This window comes from Dendrobium catenatum, unplaced genomic scaffold (genome assembly GCF_001605985.2).
Source record: "Dendrobium catenatum unplaced genomic scaffold, ASM160598v2 fragScaff_scaffold_1116, whole genome shotgun sequence".
NCBI classification, from domain to species: Eukaryota; Viridiplantae; Streptophyta; class Magnoliopsida; order Asparagales; family Orchidaceae; genus Dendrobium; species Dendrobium catenatum.
Window position 1 is genome coordinate 815,566 of NW_021319578.1, and position 22,976 is coordinate 838,541.

At 36.6% G+C, this 22,976-nt stretch overlaps 2 protein-coding genes across 2 annotated transcripts; both read left to right on the top strand.

Annotated features, from left to right (window-relative positions):
* The first annotated feature begins 5,667 nt into the window (after positions 1-5,667).
* Positions 5,668-8,880, top strand: LOC110109782 (pectinesterase-like). Its single transcript, XM_020840981.2, has 2 exons — positions 5,668-6,649; positions 8,186-8,880. Exons 1-2 carry the CDS (start codon positions 5,668-5,670, stop codon positions 8,878-8,880), a joined length of 1,677 nt encoding a protein of 558 aa, XP_020696640.1.
* Positions 8,881-20,867: 11,987 nt separating this feature from the next.
* On the top strand, positions 20,868-22,523 carry LOC110109783 (uncharacterized protein At5g39865-like). Its single transcript, XM_020840982.2, has one exon. It carries the CDS (start codon positions 21,221-21,223, stop codon positions 22,226-22,228), a length of 1,008 nt encoding a protein of 335 aa, XP_020696641.1. The 5' UTR covers positions 20,868-21,220; the 3' UTR covers positions 22,229-22,523.
* The last annotated feature ends 453 nt before the right edge of the window (positions 22,524-22,976 follow it).

Consider the following 22,976-nt stretch of genomic DNA (forward strand, 5'->3'; position numbering starts at 1 on the left):
GACATAGTTTTGTGTCCAGATTCTAATAAAATGCTGACATCTCGAGCCTGGTGACTCGACCTAGGTGCAAGTTTTAATACTTAGTGAAATTTTAAATTCATGGCAAACTAAAAATCACAGTATTTGAACGCTCAACCTCAAGCATGACCTCCTTGCTCGAACCCCTTGCTTCTTCATCGGATTGGCGACTCGGATGGCCCAAAATTCCCTTCTTCATTAGAATAAACAAGGCGATGTTTCACACTTCCTTAAAAACTACTGCTTTCAACGGTTCTGCTCCTCTCTGCGCTTTCATAAGAGAGTGGACTATAGTACATATGAGATTGCAGTGGAAGCTTTAAAGAAGATAGCTACAATACAAATGATGTTACAACACATATGACAAGAAGAAAGCTAAGCTCAAGCGAGGACGTGACAAAGGTCTAGAGGCAACTATGTTGCAAGTGAAATTGCGTCAATCTTGATGCAACCTTTCACCCATAAATTTATTAAATGGGTGCTAATGCTACTTGTTCCGGATAAATTTATTAAATGAGTGAATGGTTGCATCACTAATGTTTATTTTTCTATTTGTATTAATGGAGCTCTTAATGGTTTTTTTAGCTCTTCCTCAGGGCTTTGTCAGGGTTGCCCCTTATTCCCACTGCTGTTTTGTATTGTTATGGATGAGCTGTCTTGTTGCTTATCTCAAGCTAACAACCCTTTTTCTGGCATTATGCTTAATGACTGCTTTGTTACGCATTTGCTCTATGGAGACGACGTCCTGGTCTTCAGTCTTGCTACCCGTGCTAATGCTACTTGCTTATCCAACTCGCTAAATTCTCTAATGCCTTGGGCCTCTTCATGAATCCTGCCAAGAGCTCCATCATTTTCTCTAACAATGTGCTAGACTATGATGCAATTTGTGATATCATTGGCATACCTCTTGCGAGCTCTAGTCTAATTTACTTAGGGATTCCTATCTCCCCTTCATGCCTCAATTCTACTCACTTCTAACCACTCATGAGTAAGGTTCTTACTCTACTTGATGGTTGGAAAGTTAAGTTTCTTTCATTTGCAGGTAAAATTAAATTCCTTAAATTACGATTGCAAATATCATTGCCTCTTAGATCAGGGGGTTGATTATTCCAAAAGCTTGCTGTAAAACCATTTCGAAACGTTGCTCCAGGTTTTTATTCCATTGTTGCACAACTGATAGGAAGCTTCACCCGATCTCTTGGGCTAAGATTGCTATGCCTAGACAGTTTGGGGGTCTTGGCATTCCCTCTATTGATGCCCTTTATCATGCGAATTTTTGCTCTTTTTTATGGAGGTATTATACATCAGATAATCTGGCTATTACTTGCTTTAAGTCCAAATACTCTTCTCCCTGGAAGTTGCCGTCTGCCGATGCCTCTAAATTTTGGAAATTACTATGCTTTTATGCACAGTCGGTTATAAGTTCTATTTCTCTGGTTGTCTTTGAAAACTTCACTTTATCGATGAGGTGGGATCCTTGGTGTTTCAAAAAGTCCCTCTATGAACTTTTTCCTTCGATTTAGGTTGATTTACCTTTTGTTAAATGTTATCTTTGATAGAAGAAAAAACGGAACACAGAAAAAATGGAAGAGAAAACTCAAAAGAAATTTTTTTTTTTTCACTAGACGTCTTCACAGGAACAAAAAACAAAAAAAAAAAATTTGAGGAGAGCTTGTCTTCGGATTGGCTTGAAAATGGCAACAAGGAAGATGTCACAGTTGGAAGAAATTCAGAAAAAATTATTGATTCTCTGCCCGTGAAAGTCCAGAGAACAAGAAATTACTTTGTTTTTAGTTTTCTATTTTCTACCGTGGAAGGAGTGAAGTAAGAAGTAAAGTATTTTCTCTTCTCTACCAATTTTGTTCTGTTTGGTTTTTAGTTCCATCAATCTTAATCATAATATGTGGGTTCTCCCACCTGCACTTCCTAATCAATTACGGGATGTAGTTTTTAACATCCCTATTTGTGAGCAACCAGCTTTGTCTTGGAATAGCTTGCAAAATCCTTCTTTCTCCACTTTTTATGCTTGAGTTTTCTCTAATTTAGAGGTGGTTGGTTGGTATAAAGTTTATCTGGCATAAACATCATTCTCTCAGGTTCTCTACCTATGCCTGGATGGGTTGCTCTCGGTCGCTTGAAAAGTGCTGACTTACTTAGAATTAGATCTATTGATGTTAATCCTTTATGCCCGTTTTGTTACTGTGGCCATGTGAGCCATTCACATCTCTTCTTTGAATACGATTTTTCTTTTTCATTTATTTTTGAGTTGTTGCCTGGGCTTGGTTGCTTCCTCCTTAGGCGGACATTGATGCAGGTTTTTGATTTTATTGATGCTGCCTCTAGCTATTCTAGTTGGGAAAAAGATTTTTGCTACCTTGTTGTTTGTGGTTCGGTTTATTATCTATGGAGAGAAAGGAGCACTCGTCAGTTTGACAATACTTGGAATAGTCCCTCCAAAATTGGTTAAACCATTAGCATGCTCTCCTCCTCAAAGTGAGGAAGTGGAAACGTTTTGAAGAGCTCAAAGCCCGTTTTGCAGTGCTTTCTTGATGGTCTGGGTTGTTTTGGATTCTATATTGGGCAGATTTTGTTGGGCAATGATGTTAGTATTGCTCCTTTCTCTCCTTGGACGGCAGTGGACTGTGGCTCTACAATTAAAATTTTTTTCTAAAGCAATTTTCTGATATAAAAATTTTTATTTCAATTTTTTTTTTATTAAAAATTATTTTACAAAGCAGTAAGAAAACTACCCAGAATTTTCACCAATGGAAGCATATCATGCCGTCTCTTTATCCAAACTTAATCAGATGATACTGCTTTTGGGCCTCATGTGGGCAATTGAGACCATTATTGGCTTGAGGCTTTGAGTAGTCTGATCTATGATCACAAAGGACCATTGGTGAAGTATGACTCAATTTGCAAATCAAATATAAAATCTTGTTGATCTTGATGCCATACGTTTATGGAGGTGATATCAATGTATTTAAAAAATTATGAAAAATTTTATGAGAGCTTGTTATGATTATCATTATTTTAACTCAAATGGAATCATAAAAAATTAAAAAAGTTCAAAATAAACTAGGCTTAATTTGGAACAGTTTTTTTTAGTGTTTTCTAATGATGCTTTTTTAATACAAATTTTTTTTGAACTAGAAAATATTGTACTATCACCTGAGTCTAGGCCTAGCATTTTTGCTGTGTTTGTTTGTTACTTTATAGCTCTTGGATTTTTGCTTCATTTTTGGCCTTTTTGGAGCTCTTCATGCTTTGAAGATGCTCTCTTTCATATATTTTTTTCTTTCTATTCAATTTTTTTTGGCAACTTCATTATAGTTTAATGAATGGGATTTGCTCCAAATATTCTAAAAAAAAAAAAAAAAAATTGTACTAAAAAGTTGGTTCATAAAACAGTAAAAATAGTCATCTCAAACGAAGCCTTATGGTTCGTTTGGGTAAGCTTTCTTAATTTTTTTAAAACAAATTTTTGGAATAAAATTTTTTAGTTCAAAAGATTTTTTAGTAAAACACTGTTTTAAAAAAACATTAAAAAAGTTATCTCAAACAAAACCTTAGGCTTCAATAAAGCTCTAAAATTCATGCTAATGGACCTTTGATCTTCTCTTGGCCATCCAAGTCATGTGGATGTTCAAACTTTATTCTCTTTATAAATAATATCAAAGCTTATCTAAGATAATCAAGCTTTAATACAAACACTAATAACAAATTCATAAACTCTCATGATATTTAATGATTAATTGCATTAGAGTAACTGATAATAATAGCTATAACAACCTCTCATAATAATTTTCATAATTTTCGAAATGTTGGAAATAATTCAAAATATAGTCCTTCTGTTTTACATCACTTGTTGAACAAATTGCACAAAAATGAGCGTATAGTAATACTATTTTAAATTGTTGTCCACGAAAAAATAGGCAAAAAAAAAAAAAAAAGAATTTGAGATTAGATAGGACATCATAAATCAACTTAATAGCACATAAATCCCAATGCATATTTGACTTAAAATTTGTTGAAATTAAATTCAAGTCTTTTATGAACTCTTTTTGAAAAAAACTAAATTCAAACTGAACATCTTAATGAAACGAACTCACCCACATGACAAATTATGATGTGTGGACGCCGAACACGTCCATACACCAATCAAAAGCCGCAACGTCACCCAATGCACTGTGGCTATGATTGGCCTCTGAACGTGTTTGACGTCCGCACGTAATAATCTCTCCACCCCACACCAATAGTGGTCCAATCAAATTCCAAATGAGCCGAAATTAAATATTTGAAATGTAATAAAACTTCAAGGTATCAATTAGATGATTAAATGATCCTTAAATCATACATGCTTATAGTAAATTTGAAAATCCATTATCATAAAATTTGACATATATCATTAAGGCACTTAAATATTAAAAAAAAATAATAGTTGATCAATGTAATCAATATAAGGTATCTTATAGAATTTTTAAGAGTTAGGCTATATTTATAATGTATGTTACTCTAAAAGATTATAGAAAAAATCCTCATCTTTATATGGGGAGGCCCTTTGCTAGAGATTAAAGAGGGCTTAGCCTTAAATGTCTCAAGATTTTTTTTTTTCATTTTTTTTTATAATGGCTCATATAAAAATTCTAGGGTCTCTTAAGACCTTTTTTATTTGAACTAAACTATTAATATATATATATATATCTCTCTCTACTGCCATCATGTATCAACATTCATCATTTATTCAAAGTTTTAGATACTTTATTCCTAAAATGACCTAATTTTGCATTTATTTACTTATTCTATAGATTTTAAATGTAATTGTATGTATAAACAAAATTAAATAATTATAGATACTTTGAAATATTAAATCAAATTTGGATATTGAATATTCTGAAAGTTAATATCAAATCATCGTACTAGATTACTCTAATGGATAGTACCCAAATCAAATACCAACCTATTGGATCAAGCGGTTAGATAACTTAAGCAAGGCAAAAAATGTCTCCACCATCTGGTTTCTTATTAATTCAATTGGTATGAGGCCTTTTCGAATATCAAACGGAGATAATTCTTACTTTTACATATCAAATTCAATAATCTCCAATATAACAAAACATTGTTACTAACTTACAATTTTTATAGGAAATCATCCATTTGAGAAGAAATTATTATGTGTGAACATCAAATGTGTCTGAAAGCCAATCAGGAGCTGCCACGTTACTCAATGCACAATGTATTGCGTGACGTGGTGTCTCCTAATTGACCTTCGGACATGTCGACATCCGCACATAATAATCTTGCCCATTTGAGATCCATCGCGGGCTTTTGCTCGTATGTCGTTATATTTGTCTTAAAATAGATTTAGAGAGATGATCAGACTGTTAAGGCGAAATCAAATAATCTAAAAATAGGCAAACCATAGAGCAATCACGAACACAAATCCCCCGCTTAACTCTCAAACCGCTCTCATCCGCATCTCGCCCAATTTAAACTAGCGCTATAAATATATATAATCCCTCCCTCCCCCACCTTCCTTCCCGGGGCCCCACAAACAAATAGGAGCCAACTCAGGCTCTATTCCAATAAAAAATAAAACAGAACTAGTCATTCTCTCCATCCCAATACTCTCCTCATCCACCAACAAAAATGGCGAAAAAGGCCGTCATAGCCGGCGTCTCCGCCATTCTGCTCGTCACCGCCGTGATCGGCGTCATCGCCATCACCAACCGCTTACGAAACTCCAATTCCCACTCTAACTCCGGCCAACTCACCGCCAGCTCCAAGTCCATCACCGCATTGTGCGCCCCCGCCGTCTACAAAGACATATGCGAGCGTACCCTCCGCTCCGGCTCGATCAACGAGACCTCCACCGCCGGTGACATCATCCGCGCCGCCGTCCATGTCATCGCAGCCGAGGTCCAATCCGCCAACCAGCAGGCCCACGACCTCCACAGCCAAGCCAAAACCTCCATCGACAACGACGGCTTCGAGTTCTGCAAACAACTACTCGGCGACGCCGGCGACCAGCTATCCGCTGTGATCGCCGAAGCCGACAATGTACACAGGCTCGATGACTTCCAGGCTTGGCTCAGCATGGTTATTTCTTACCGTACCAACTGCCTCGCGAGCATTGAGGCGCAGGACCTCAACGAGCAGATGACCGCAGCTCTCCGCAACACCACAGAGCTAACCGACAACGCTATCGCCATCGTGAGCGCAGTCGGGGAACTCGCGCAGCAGCTTAATCTTACCATCAATGGGACCAGTGGCGTTACTGTGAGCGGTCGGCGATTGCTCTCGAATGACCGGTACCCTTCATGGATGGCTGCCGGTGACAGGAAGATACTGTCGTCGCGGGTGATTAGACCGAGGTTGAGGCCTAATGTAGTGGTGGCGAAGGACGGCAGCGGGCAGTTTAAAAGCATTAATGCGGCGCTTAATGCGATGCCTAAGACTTATAGAGGGCGCTACGTGATCTACGTGAAGGCTGGAATTTACGTTGAGAAGGTTACCGTCGAGAAGAACAAGCCCAATCTTCTTATATACGGAGATGGACCACGGAAAACAATTGTTACTGGACGGCTCAACTACGCCGAGGGAGTTGGAACTTTCAAGACTGCTACATTCTGTAAGACAGCATCTTCCTTTGAGAAAATTTTTTTCCTGATCAGAATGATTTTAAAATCTTTAGATCTATTTTAAAAGGGAATAATATATATACATAATTTATATTATATTCATTTCAAAATAGGACTAAATTTTTTAATTTTATCGTGATTACAATTTTAAATAAGTCTAAACACTAAAAAATAGTTAGATTAAGGACATTAAAGAAAAAAAAAAAGAGTTTGATTAATAAAATCAGAGAAAAAAAAATCTTTATGTACTTTCAGGTTAAATTGAGAAATTGTAAGGAGATATATGCTAGAAAATAAAGGACAAATAAATAGAGTAAACATAGAAATGCATAGAGATATTGCTTTTCATTTTTTTTAATTCATCATCTAGTTATTATTATTTGAATTTAATTAACATAGAAATATACAATGATATTTTGCTTAAAATTTTTTAATTGAGAATATTTAAGCTATTAAGATAAATTCAAACACATATTACATACGTAAATTTTAAATCTAAGATCACTTGATTAACAATCAAATCCTCCAACTAATAGATCAGGTTGAGTTGCTTGCTAAACATTTACACTATCAAAAACTTCATCAAATAAATTACTTAGTGTTAATTATGATTGGATAAAATGAGCCTAATTTGTAAGGTCAAAATGATATAAGATTTTATTGTTAAGAAAATCACATAAGAAGAGAGATGAATTTAGCACCAAATCGGTAGCAATATCATAGAAGCTAATGATATTAGAAAATCTTATGGAGCATTCCATGTGTAGAGAATTCATGAAATAGGGAATGAGTGATTATGGAAACCATATTAGTTGAACAAATATTTACATGTGATGTAAGATGATATCTCATTTCCCATAATAGGTAATTTGCTATATAATTTTTTTCTATTTGGCAATGAGCTTATATATCAAAGGGAGGGACCTTCTGAGACATTTTCTCAGAATTAGTTGATCAAAATAAAAAATAAAAATAAAAATCATGTGATTTAAACTATAAGATTTTTATAGAATAACAATAAAATAATTATTTTGTAACATAAAATGACAATCAAATTTAATTTTATTTATTTATATTGCTTTATTGGCTGAGGAAAGACTTAGAAGTTCCCAATAAAATTTTCATCTATAAAAAAGTGCCTATTTTACAAGTATTGAACAATAACACAAAACAATATTAAATTTTGTAAGAAACAAATGTATGAGCAAATTTATGTTATTATAAAAAATGAGTTTCAGTGCTCACTTCATAAGAAACAAATTTCCATTTGTATTTTAAATATAAGTCTTATAATTCTAAGAAATAAATATAATATTTTGTGCCCATATTCTAGACTATCAATATATTTATTAAAAAATATTGAATCAAACATAAATTTATAGATATTTTTATTAGTATTTTTGGATTTAAAAAATTGTTTTGATAAAAAAATTATCTTATTTAGTATCTTCAAAAATAAATAAAATATTAGAAAACCAAATGAATTCCTTGCTACGATTATTCAAAATATAATATGATTTTCGCAGCTGTGCAAGCACCCGGATTCATTGCCCGGTCGATGGGATTCACGAACACAGCCGGACCAAAGGGTCACCAAGCTGTAGCTCTCCGGCTAAACGCCGACGCCGCAGTGATCTACAACTGCAGAATCGATGGTTTCCAAGATTCCTTCTACTCCCAGTCCGGCCGCCACTTCGTCCGCAACTCTGTCATCTCCGGCACCATCGACTTCATCTTTGGTGACTCCCAAGTAGTCATTCAAAACTGCCTCATCATCCTTCGCCACCCCATGGACTACCAAAAGAATACCGTCACTGCACACGGTAAGGACACCCAGCACGAGCGCACCGGCATCGTTATCCAAAACTGCCGCATTGTGCCGGATCTCCGCCTCTACCCCGACCGCTTCAAGATCAGCAGCTACTTAGGCCGTCCATGGAAGCAATTTTCGACGACTGTAGTGATGGAGTCTACAATCGGCGATCTAATTCGTCCTGAAGGGTGGTTGGAGTGGAACGGGAACTTCGCTCTCGATACTCTGTATTATGCTGAGTACAATAACCGCGGCCCGGGCTCGCCGACGTATAGAAGGGTGAGGTGGAGGGGCTACCATGTTATCAACAGGAGGGAGGCCTTCAGATGGACTGCTAGTGTGTTGCTTGCTGGAAGGACATGGATTCCTTACTCTGGCGTGCCAAATGCTCTTAGCCTCATGAGGTGATCATGAGCTTGGAAATGTCGCATGAGTTGCTTAATCAATGCGAGGACAGAGGTGAGAGTATAGATCGATCAGAGCTAGTGGAGCTGTGGTTATTTGTTCAGTTTGATATAATTAATTCATCTAATTGTTGTGTATGGCTTGTGATTTATTTCAAAATAATGAATTGGTGAGAGGAGAACTAATTAAGCCTGTCTATATGGAGGCATGGAGTTTCATTCGTCGTAAGGGGTTGTTTGGTTGTGTGAGGTAAAAGAACTGTACTTGTTTTGATTCTTTTGATTGTTTATTTGAACTAAACTGAATTAAAATTATTTATGTAAGGTATTTGTAGTACTTTTGATTGCCTGTTTTGAAAGATTTTGAAGCTCGTCTAAAAGATTGAGAAGAATTTTAAATACCACAGCTGCCGTTTGTTTATCAATCTCTATCTATCGATGCCCGCTTGACTCGCCATTGTCGCTTGCTTGTCGTCATCATCGATCACCCACCGCCGGCCCTGTTGGCCTGCCCGTCAACGCTTGCCATTGTGCCTCCCACTGATTTCCTTTTCTCTGCTATTATAAAACTCACTCATCCGCCATTATAGTCTATAAAGCCGTTGTACATCGATGTAGATAGAGCAACTGATTTTTTGAATATATGATAGTATTTTAATGCTACATTTATGTATTTAAATTTAGGATTGTTAGGATATATTGACATGTATACTTTTCTTTTATCAGAAAACTTTCATACTTTTTTCTTCGATTAAATTGAATACAGGATGAGTTAAATTAGAGTTTCATAAGGCATTTAATAGGATGTGTAGTATGCTTTCATGTAGAGAAAAAATTAGGATTTACTTGGATTCTTAGTTACAATTAGCTTCCTTAAAAAAATACAAATAAAATAATTAATGAAAGAAACCAACTACTAAAATAAAATATATAAACTAAAAATAAATTTACTGATTGATGCAATGCTTTTATAAAAAACAAACACAAAAATTTTCATTCGATACCTTGTGTATTAGTACATCATACATCAATTTGCTCTTCTGCATGTGTAACAGTGCCTGCTCATTCCCTCAACTCAAATGGTTCGACGGAGATCGCTCTCGCCTCTCTGTTAGTCGGCTTACTTTCCCTCAACCTAGAGATTTTATGAGTTTTCTTTGCAATGGGATTTCAATGATCCCACATAGGAATGATATTATATATCATCTTATAGACTACTGGAATTAACATTAGTATTACTCGTTGCAACAACAAGGATCGAAAGAGCATTTTCTGCTATTAATATTATAAAAAATTGATTGCGAAATAGAATTGAAGATCAATGTTTGAATTATAAGTTATTTGCTTATATTGTGAAAGATATTTTAGATTGTATTGACAATGAAATAATAATTCAACACTTTCAGAATATGAAGAATAGATGTTATATATTGGAAGTTGTTTTTTATTTTATATTTAATAATCTACCTTCTTAAATAATAATTTTAAAAAAATTAAAACTATCTATGTGAGTCTTAAATCCGGATATAGAGGAAAAATTAAAAAAAAAAACTAATTTATGCCCCCTAAATATATTTTTTGGCTCTTTCTCTCACTATCTCTGTCTTAGAGGTTACGGTACGTCGTTCTCTAGTTGATGTAATTATCATGAGTTTTTTTCAAACAAATTTTTCTCTATTGCTGTCTTCCATTGGGAAAATTGTTGCATCCGGTGTCCGGATTCGTCCGGACATCAATCCGGTGTTGCCACGTCACCCAAACACATCGGGACTCAATGTATTTTGGTGATGTGGCGTCACCGGATTGGATTTCCGGACATCCGGTGACCGGACGCAATAATTCACCCTTCCATTGAGGGAGTCAAAGTGAAATCATTGATTGGCCATGGTATATTGATGCCATGTTTTCATAGACTAGAATCACTAGATGCATGCATCGAGAATGGTTCGGTGCATATCTACTCCCACCATAGGAAAAACGTTAATTTTTTAGTGGAAATTCTGAAAAAGCGAATTTTCGACCAAATTTTAAATTTTTTGGAAAATAATAATTATTATTATGTTAATTTAACAAATAAAAATAAATTAATTAGGTAATCTAATAGATATTGTTAAATAGATTAAACAAAGAATTATGTATTAAAAATAATTATTAAGAAAGTATAATTTAAATAAAAAACACAGCTGAATTGATAATGTATGCATGACAGCTCATAGACCCGCGGAGTTTGCAGGCGGGCTTGGTTCACGAGCCCGTAGAGTGCAAGTTGTTTCACATGCTCGCGGTGATAGCAGGCGGATTCACAGTCCCGTGGAGTTCGCATCCAGGTTCGCGGGTCTGCTCGGGCAAAATAATATATATATTTTAATTTTTTTCTAAGCAATTTTTGATAGATTTTTGAAGAATTTTTTCGACGGTATTTCTTTTCCGACGCATGACTCACCGTCGGAAAATTTTTCAAATTAAAATCCACTAGAAATATAAATTACCAATGAATTTTATTCATTTTCCTGTGCTAATAACCACCAAATAATGATGTTTTTCCGATAGTGTCAGGCAACTCGTGCAATAGTGATATGGCTCGAATGACATCAAAAGATAAGAGTCTCTCTCTATCTCTTTGTGTTTCACGCACTCAAAAACTCTTTATCTCTAATTAAGAACCTATTTGGTTAGATCTCACTAGGATAGCAACACAACATGTGATGAAGTAGTTATGACATGGACACTTTAACTTGTCTCTCTTTTCTATTTGTTATTTTTTGTTCAATATTATATAACTTTATTACTCACTCAGAATGGCAATCTTCTCTTAAGAGGGGCTCGTAGAGGATAGCTAGTGTATGATATATGAGAAAACATCTGAATGTTTTTTAAAAAACAACTAATACATTAGCGTTTTTTGGGTGCTAGTGATTGTTTACAATCAACATCCTCTTTTGTATCTACGCATGCATCTCCTGTGAGAAATCTTATATTTTATTACCAGACTTTTTTTGTTTGGTTGAACTTGCTCCAAAAGAAAAAAAAAAAAAGATTATAATTGCTTTGTTTGTTTAGATTTCAGAAATTGTAATGGCAAAATGAGCATCCAAATGCAGAGTGAAATTTTTCCGAGATATTTCTCTTTTAATTTCAGTGTTCAAATGAGTTACTTAAATTTATGGGCACATGCCATTAGTCCACTAATTTGGAAGTTCTTATGATCTTTTAAATTCAGTTTTTTTTTTTTAATTATATTTTTTTGACATGTGTTAATGATTAGCATCGATTTTAACCGTTGTTATTTTATAGAATTGCAGTGGTTAAAACTGCTGCTAAAAATATTGCTAAAGTCTTCCTATAATAACACTTATAAAATCACTATAAAAGCCTTTTCAGCCAACACAAATACAGTTAGATTTGTAGCGGTTCCTAAAACATTATAAGAAATTTAGTAGGTGTTGTAACCGCTGCATTAGGGTAAAAAAATATTACAAAAGCCAGATTTATTAGTAGTATGAGGATTTTAATTAGGCAATAGTGATCAAAGAATAATAATTTGGTATTAATAGTCGGAGAACTGTAGTCCCGCAACTATAGTTTGTGACCATAGTTTGGTGATATTAGTTAAAGGACTATAGTTGGGTCATAGTGATTGAAGGGCTATTAGTTAAGTTATATTGATCGGATGACCATTATTAGGTTATGATGGTTGAGAGATAGAAGTCGACTAATATCAATCAGATGACTATAGTCAAGTGATAGTAGTAGGAGGACTACAATCATGTGATAATAGTTAAGAGACCATAATCAAAGGACTATAATCTGAAGATAATGGTTAGAGAACCATATATAGTTAGGTAAAAGTGGTCATAAGATTATAGTTGAGTAATAGTGATCAGAGGATTATAATAAAATAATGCTAGATAGAGGTTTGTAATTTGGCCATGTTGGCCAGAGTATCATAGTTGGGTGAAGGTGGTCGGGAGATCATAATCGGGTGATGGTGATCAGTGGATGGTCATAATTGGGTGATGATGGTCAATGATCATAGTTGATCAATAGTAGTTGAAGGATCATATTTAGATGGATGGTGTTTAGAGAGCAATCGTTTAGTGACAGTTGTGAATGACCATCGTCAAATGACCATGATAAAAAGATAAATGTTATGTAAAGATGCTTAGAGGACCATATATAGTCTTGAGGCTTCAGTTGGAGGACTATACTATGGTGATGTTGGTTGGGTGATTAGATTATGAGGATACTGGTCGAATGATAATTATTGACACAGCACTTTGAGGATCATTTTTGGGTGACAATATTCAAAGAAACATAGTAAGACACAAATGGTTATAAGATAGAAGTTCAACTACAACAATTGTGCACCATAATCGTGTGATGGAAGTTAGAGGGTTACATTAAGGCAACAATGTTAAGAAGACCATAGTCAAGGGATGATAGAAGGAGGATCAGAGATTGTAGTACGAAAATATTAACGAAAGTTGTCTAGAGACTATAATCGGATCATGATGGTTTGTGATGCCCTAAGATCTAAATTGAAAGAATTGTATCTTTTTTGGTTATACAAATCAACCATAGTTTACTAATTTCATAAATAAATAATACAAATAGAAAAAAAATATAAATATATTTCTATTAATCCAACCCAAAAGAATATGCAAAATAACCATGATGTTCCACCAAAAATAGTCCAACCAAAATATATCATGACCATAAAAAATAAAATACAACAGATGCAGATAGAAAATCTTAGCCTACTGCCTAAATCATTAGGATTCTTACCTTTATCATAAAATATGTAAAAAATCATGTAATGTGCACAAAAGCCCAATAAGCTATCAGTATATTCAATTGAAAATGAGCAAAATATAAATAATATATATATATATATATAATTGTAGAAATATGTAGCATTCAATATGAACAATATCATCTATATCATTCATATTATATGAAGTCTTATCATACATATGTATCAGTCATGTCCTCTTTATATATCATATAGTCATATCAGTACACTATCAGTCTGCTGCATATTAAGCATGACATCAATCAATCAATCAATTTGATCAATCAATCATATCACCAGTACCAATCAATCACTAGACATCATATCACAAGTATCCTCAATTTTATCATGCATCAATCATCAATTTTCACCCATCAATCATCTCATAAGTCATATAGTACTCATCAATCTTCTAAATCAACTCATTACTAATTCTATCCATCTCACATAGCACATTAAATCATTCATTTCGCTTGCACATACACACATTTTATATCCTAAATATAATAATAGCATGCATAATACACATCATATGCAATTATTAGAATATGTATGCTTATTCTGTGTATTCATGAATATAAATGTATTATGCTAAAATGTAAATCATGCCAAATAAAGAGTAATCATATGCATGTCATGTATCTCATATTAAGATTTAGTATTTTGCTCCTAATCAATTTATACAAAATATTTATCTACTCATTTTAATTAAAATACAATATAAACCACTCAAAATTCTCAGAATGATAGTATTTCCCACATATCAAAAGGTACATCATGACAATTAACTAAAATGAGAGATATCATATTTTTATCACATCTAGGAGAGAAAATATATCAAATTCAAAATTATTAAAAATAGATGTAGAGTAGATGACACTTATAATAATTAGAATATTTTTCATAATATAAGTGACAGATGAATAACCCCTAAAAAATCTTCTCCCCCCTATATCTCTCTATTAGGACTAAGATAACTGCTTATTATTTCTAGAAGTCTCATAGGTTATTTTGTAATTAGTATTCATATACATTCAGCTCTATATAAAGGGCATTAGACATGTACAGCATAGACATAAATAATATTTTCATTTCCTCTTCTCTCTGCCATATCTTGAGTTTCTTCATGGTATCAGATTTTGGCTTCGATCCTTCACCATGACTGATTCGGCGACTTCCAGACTTCAAGAAAGAAGCACCAGCCAGACGTCCTCTGAAGCGACGATCTCGGCGAATCTCAAATTCGTAGTATCAAATCTGCGAAACATCGTATCGTCTCCTCTCACTCCCGACAATTTCATCATTTGGAAATCGCAGATTCTCAAGACTCTGCGCGCCAATGGGTTTCTGAAGTTTCTGGATCTCAATACCCTACCTCCGGAGCAGTTCTTGCGCTCTCAAGATGGCGACTCGGTGGCGAATCCGGCATACGCTCAATGGATGCAGACCGATCAGAATCTCTCTGCGTCCATCTGCTCGACCATCTCTGCGTCCATACTACCGTATGTTATTTCTTTGGACTCAACGGCGGAAGTTTGGTCTGCGCTTGAAACGCGATTCCAAGCTACAAATCGCTCGAAAATAATCCAGCTAAGGAATGCGCTGCACAATGTCTCGCTCAAAACCAATTCGATGACGGTATATCTTTCAGAGATTAAGGCAATAGTTGACCAAATTTCGGCGGCAGGTGCATCGGTTGATCCTGAGGACATCATTCATCATATCCTTAACGGACTTCCGCTGATTTATCAATCTTTCAAGACTTCGATTCGAACCTCCACGTCATCGCTGACTCTTGATCAAATATACCCGCTTCTGTTAAGCGAAGAAATCAATCTTGCAGCTGATGCCGCTCGGTTCTCTTCTACGCCAGACCCAACAATGGCGTTGTTTAATGCCGGTGGCAGAGGTCGGCGACAGCAAGGCAAGAACTACTACATCCCCTCTACTACAAGCAAACCCATCAATCCGGAGGCATCCATTGGGACGTCCCAATCAAGAAACGCACAGAAGTCTGCGATCTTCTGTCAAATTTGCTATAAGAAGGGGCATTCGGCCCAAACGTGCTGGCATCGACTCAATGCCCAGTATGTTCCGCCATCCAAACCAACGAATTCGGCGCTGATTGCCAGCTCGGAGACGCCTGATACAACGTGGTTCCTGGACTCAGGAGCCTCATCACACATCACGAACTCTATGGACAATATGTCTATGGCGCAATCGTATCAAGGCGCAGACAATATCACAGTTGGCGACGGCACTACGGTACCAATTGCACATACCGGGTCGGGAATCCTACCGACCCCTCATCGTAAGCTGCAACTGAAGCAACTTCTTCATACTCCATCTCTTAAATTCAATCTGTTATCTATTTCGCAATTAACCAAAGATAACAACATTTCTATTAGTTTTGATCCATCTGGTTTTATGATGAAGGACTTGGCGACTCAACAGGTTTTGCTAAGCGGTCCATGTAACGGAGGATTATACAAAATTCCAGTGAATCCTACGCTGCACAATCATCAGGCGCTATCAGCATCCACTTCAGCAAACCATACCTGGCACCATCGGCTAGGCCATCCGCACAAACGAATTTTAGATTTTATTTCACATTGTCATCCTGATTTGCATATGAATAAATGTATCTCTCCATGTTCTTCGTGTATTGTATCAAAATGTCACAAACTTGTGTTTGACAACACCGCAGTTCGTCAAACACAACCGCTGGCCATCATCCATTCGGATGTTTGGGGCCCGGCACTGATTTCTTCTTGTCAAGGTTTTCGTTTTTACGTACTGTTTGTTGACGATTTTTCAAGATATTCGTGGATCTTTCCTCTTCAACATAAATCTGATGTGTTTCAAATCTTTGTTAATTTTCAAACACAAATTGAACGTCTTACTTCACACCGGATTAAGATTATTAGGACTGATGGAGGCTCCGAATATGTTAATACGGTGTTCAAAAACTATCTCACCAAGCAGGGCATTGTGCATCAATTGTCTTGTCCATATACCACGGAACAAAATGGACTGGCGGAAATGAAGCATCGCCACATAATCGAAACAACTCGTACGCTTCTTCATACTGCGTCTCTTCCCCATATTTACTGGCCTGATGCGGTAAACACATCGGTATTTCTTATTAACCGGTTACCTTCTAGCATTCTCCATCACAAAACGCCTCTTGAACTGATGTTCAACAAGCAACCAAATTATGCTGGTTTAAAAGTTTTTGGATGTGAATGTTACCCGTTGTTTCCTTCTCGCATCACAACGAAACTACATCCAAAATCTCATAAAAATGTTTTTCTTGGCTATTGTGATCAATACAAAGGCTACCGTTGTTTAAACATGGTAACAAATAAGATTACGGTATCCAGAAATGTGAGATTTATTGAGCATCATTTTCCGTTTTCTGATATACCGTCATCTACTCCCAACATTGATCACAATATCTGCCCTCTATTATTAACTCCTGCTTCCATTAGTGGTACCTCAAATTCAGGTGGATCAACATCTGTTCATAACGAACAACTTCACACTCAACCTGCTCCCCCCGTGGAATTAGCTGATCCGAACAACTCTGTTGAACAAGCTCCGCAAGTAGACTTCAATGATCCAGCTATATCTCAAAAATCATTCCACCCAATGATTACCAGAAGCAAGACAGGGTCGTTACGGCAGAGAACCCGCTTAAATCTCATGCACCATCATAACGTCAGAGACGTTCAACAGGATCCCACATCGTTTACAGAGGCTTCTAAGCTACTACATTGGCGTCAAGCCATGGCATCAGAAGTCCTAGCTCTTCAAAAACAGGGAACATGGACTTTAGTGGATCCTCCGACCAATGTTCCCATTCTCGGCAGTAAATGGACCTACAAAACTAAGCGTCTTCCAGACGGTTCGGTTGGCAAATACAAAGCAAGACTAGTCGCTCAAGGAAATCATCAGGTGTATGGTCTAGACTACATGGAAACTTTTAGTCCTGTAGTCAAGATGCCCACAATTCGAGTAATGCTTGCCATTGCCCTATACAACAATTGGACGGTTCAACAATTAGATGTTGCAAATGCATTCTTGCATGGCAGTCTAACCGAAACAATATACATCAGGCAACCAAAAGGCTTTGAGGACAGTTTAAGACCAAACCATGTCTGCCGCCTCAACAAAGCCATCTATGGGCTCAAACAGGCGCCTCGCCAATGGTACAACACGTTCACATCTGTACTTGTTTCCCTCGGCTTCCGTCATAGCCAATCGGATCCGTCTCTACTTCTGTACATAAAAAATCAAGTAAAAATTTTCTTACTTATCTATGTAGATGATATATTGGTGGCAGGAAATGATCCTCTACTAATCTCTTCTATTTTAGCTAAACTAAACTCTGAATTCGCTATGAAACACCTCGGGGAAGTACATGATTTCCTGGGCATCCAGATATCCAAATCTAACTCAGCCTATTTTTTGTCACAGGCTCAATATGCGTATAAAATCTTACAGCAAGCGGAGCTCACCTCGTGCAATCCCCTCTCCAACCCGACCTGTACCAAACTTCCCGCCAAACTCAAAACAGAGTCCCTCTCCTCCGATCCAGTGTTCTATCGCAGCATCACAGGAGCTTTACAATATTTAACGTTAACTCGTCCTGACATTTCTTTTAGTGTTAATTTACTTTCTAAAAATATGCATGATCCATCTCCTAAACACTTCTATCTTCTAAAACGTCTACTAAGATATATACAAGGTACGCTACATTTTGGTCTTCCCATTACAAAAACTGATTTAGTTCTCAAATCATTTTCAGATGCTGATTGGGCAGGAGATCCGGTCACAAGAAAGTCCACCTCAGGTTTTTGCTCCTTCTTAGGATCAACTCTGGTGTCGTGGACAGTCAAAAAACAGCGCACAGTGTCAAGATCGTCAACGGAATCTGAATTCCGTGCGCTTGCTGCTCTAGCTTCGGACATCATATGGCTAAGAAGACTATTATCAGATTTCGGGCTCTCCCAGGCCTACTCTACGCATTTATATTGCGACAACATGTCGGCCATTGCATTGGTCAATAACCCGGTGTTTCACTCCAGAACCAAACACATAGAAATTGATCAAAAATTTCTACGAGATCATATTCAACAAAATAACATTACCTTGCATCCTATCAGTACAATTGATCAGGTAGCAGATATACTTACCAAGCCGTTATCAACTCCAAGGTTTCACCAACTTCGTTCCAAATTGACAATCATTCAAGATCCATCAATTTGACGGGGCATATTAGGACTAAGATAACTGCTTATTATTTCTAGAAGTCTCATAGGTTATTTTGTAATTAGTATTCATATACATTCAGCTCTATATAAAGGGCATTAGACATGTACAGCATAGACAGAAATAATATTTTCATTTCCTCTTCTCTCTGCCATATCTTGAGTTTCTTTACTCTCCTCTCCTCTCACCCTTCTCTTCACCTTCTCCTTTCTTTCCTTCCTCGACAAGCAACGAAGAAAGGGGAAGAATGGCTTAGAAATAAATGGATTGAGATATTTTGATATTTAATATCCATCATTCTGAACTAGCGCCACGACGCTCAACTTTTCAGTGTCGATTTGCTCATAGAGAATCTTGAAAATTTCTCCATAATATTCTCACTTGAAATCCAACATTGTAGTGAAGCCGCCCTGGCACCTCAGCACGCATTCAAATCCATTTTTTTCCCTACAAAAACACGAGAGCTCAATGGTGAGAACTGTCAACCGATGTTGTAGCCGTCACAGGACAATTTTTTTTAAATGGAATTTGAGATATTATATGGTCAGATAATTATAGTTGAGTAAATGTGGTCAACATATTGTAGTTAAGCACTGGTGGTCGGAGAACCGTAAATGGGTGATAGTTATTGGAGGATAATATTTGGGCAATGATAATCAAAGGATCATAGTTGAACATCAATGATCAGATGATTGTACTTGGGCGATAGTAATAAGAAGATAAGAGGATCGACAATAATTTGACAAAGGTGATTGGAGCATTAATTTGACAAAGGTGATTGGAGCATTGTAGTTTGATAATGGTGGTTGAAAGATCATAATTAGTCAATAATGGCCCAATGATTATAGTTGGGGTAACAATAATTGAGGGATCTTAATTGAGTGATGTTGGTCAGAAGATAATAGTCATACAAGGGTGTTTAGAGGATCATGGACAAGCAACAATGGTTGAACTGTTAGATTATCATAGTTGGAAGACGGTGGTCAGAGAACCATAGTCAGGCAATGATGATTGATTAACAATAGTTAAGTGACAGTATGCAGAGGACCTTAATCAAACGATAATGATCAGAGGATTATAGTTAGATGACGATAAAAGTACTATAGTTAGGCAATGACATGCCTTTGACCTCAACTGAAACACATCTAAAATTATTTCAATATCATCTAAGCCAACATTAGTGCTTGCATCATCAATATTGACACTAAGCATGGCATTGACATATTTTCCTTTTCTCTCTCTCTCATTTGTTGGGATGTTCCATCTCTCCTAAGAAGCTCGCTAGCCCTCATCATTCTCATAACTCGCTAGGCCTCATCATTCTCATAACTTTTCTTCCTATGAAGACTTGTGTGTCATATGATGTCATCCTTATAATGAACTAATTTTCATCATTCACACTCACATAAGCACTCTTTTTAACTAAAAAAATATAAAATTTAGAGGACGTTTTACCTCTTTATTAGCTTTGAAAATTTTTCAATCATACTTCTGAGTTTTGATTTAAGCCCGTTAAAACTCAAATTTAAATTCTTAAAAACATCCTATTTAATTCATGATCTAAATTATAATTGTTGAAAATAAAGCTAATCACATTTGAATTATTTCCTAAAACTTCTAACTCAGAAACCTAAAAATTTAATATTTGTTTTCCCCTTCCTAGGACCGACCTAATCAACTTTTCCCATTCCTTCTTTTTATATTCTTCAACAGTAAATTATCAACGACGCTGCAGCTCCTTATTATACCGGAAATCTCGCCAAAGCTCACAAAGTTTCTTCATTCCACCGAATCCAGATGGACTCTTCATTCGTTAGGGCTTTGCCTTAATCTCCTTCATAATTTTTTTTTTCGTGTTGACTTGTCTATACCAACCTTTCTCTCTCTCTCTCTCCGTCTCTATCTGAGGACTTCCTCCTGTCCCTCTCTCCTCTGAATTTTCTCTTCATGGTCGGCAACTATGTTACCTCATCTGACCCCTTCAATCTCTTCGCCTTCTCTACATTTCTCTCCTTTATTGTTCATCGTTCCATCTTCTCTTCAATTAGTCGTAATCGATTAGTTCTGGGTTCTGTGTCGCGTCAATATGCCCATCACTTGATCGACGCTATTTTCCACAGGATTTCGCATTCTCAAGTTTCCTGCAACTTTTATCGGATATTCTTCTCTTTTTTTATATAGTAATGATAAAACATCTTTGACGTTTCTTGAATTCCCATTCTATTTCAAAGGCCGTAAATTTCAACTTCCTCTGTTCCTCTTTCTGCCTTTTTCTCCAATGGGATGCACGAGCTCGAGGGAAGTACGACGAGACCGCTTCCGGGGCCCGTCTCCGTTCGTCAGGAGCTTCTCCATGCCGGCTACACGCAGATCCCAGCCCAAAAGCGCAAGCTTTCATTTCGCAGCCCTCGAGTCCTCCGACGAGGAGATGATGAAGTGCACCAACGACCAGAAGCACCAATCGTCCGCCGAGACCCGAGCGTCAAAATCACCGGCGACGATTCTGCATTACGAACTCGAACCAGAAATTATCAATGCGTGGGAACTAATGGATGGCCTCGATGATATCACTCCCCTGCGACCATCGTTCGCCTCAAATTCCTTTCAAGATAGCGAGAGGTGTTCGCCAGCGCAGGTTGCCACTGAAGATTACATAGAATTTGACCTAGATATCATTTCCAATTTCCGAAAGGCCATGAAGGAGCGCTCCCTTGAAGAAGCTCTGAAATTCGCCGGAATTCTTGATGCCGAGCAGTCAAACATGTCGCCTTTGAAGAAATGCCCGCCGGGTGGAGAAAGGAAGGTCGTGCTGTACTTAACAAGCCTGAGAGGAGTGCGAAAGACCTTTGAAGACTGCTGTAATGTAAAGGCTATCATCCAAGGCTACGGCTTTCGGATCGATGAAAGGGATGTTTCGATGCATGGTGGATTCAAGGATGAGTTGCATGAGATTCTTGGTCCTGGGTGCTGCGGAAGTAAGCTTCCGAGGGTTTTTGCCAATGGGAAATGCCTAGGCGGAGCAGAGGAGGTGCGGAAAATGCATGAGGCGGGTGAATTGGAAAAAGCTTTGAGGGATTGTGAGGTGGTGGAGATGAAGGATAGGTGGAGTGTGGAGGCCTGTGAAGGCTGCGGCGATGTTAGGTTTGTGCCATGCGAGACCTGCTCAGGAAGCTGCAAGGTGTTTGTGGAGGAGGACGAAGAGGGAGGTGAGGAGATCAGAGGATTCAGGAGATGTTGGGAATGTAATGAGAATGGATTAGTTCGATGCCCTCTTTGTTGCTACTGATCAAGTGATGAGAATTGCTCGAGTACTGAACGATAAAACAGAGAAACAGTTTTTGCAGGTTTTTCTTTAAACTATATTTACTCTGTCAATGTTTTTGTTCTGTTTATAATAAAGCTTTGCTTCATTTTATTGAGAGTAAGGATTTGCAAACTCGATTAATAAAGCTGAGTCGTTAAACTGAAACATTTTTCAGTTGTAAGGTGTTTTCTAGACTAATTTGTGGCAGAGATGTATTTTTGCTTTTAATTTTGGAAGTTTATGCGCATATGTATGCAACTAATAAAAAACGTTGAGATTTTGCCAAGCAGAACCTAGAGCTTTTTTTTTTTTTTGGTTATCTATAATGTTAATAGTTTTGATACATCTTCTAAAAATTCACTGATCTCCACAAATTTTGAGGCAATATTTGAATTAGAAATTTTTGAAATTAAATTTATGATCATTTGAATTCTGATTTCAACAAATTTATAGACAAACAAAAACTCTCAACAATACAAATTCAATGACATCAAGAATGATATGAACTAAGTTCAAATGAATCCAGTCATGAACTTAAATCTTATTTGGAAGTTTTAGGATAATTGAAGAGCCAGAGAGTTCATCAAATAGTGCAACTCAACAAACTGAATCCAATAAGCCTTAGGTCATACAATTATGAGGTCATTAAGGAACTCAAATATTAAGTAAATGATATATATGATCAAGAGGGTCAATATAGATTATTCGATATATTGTTGTGTATTCTGAC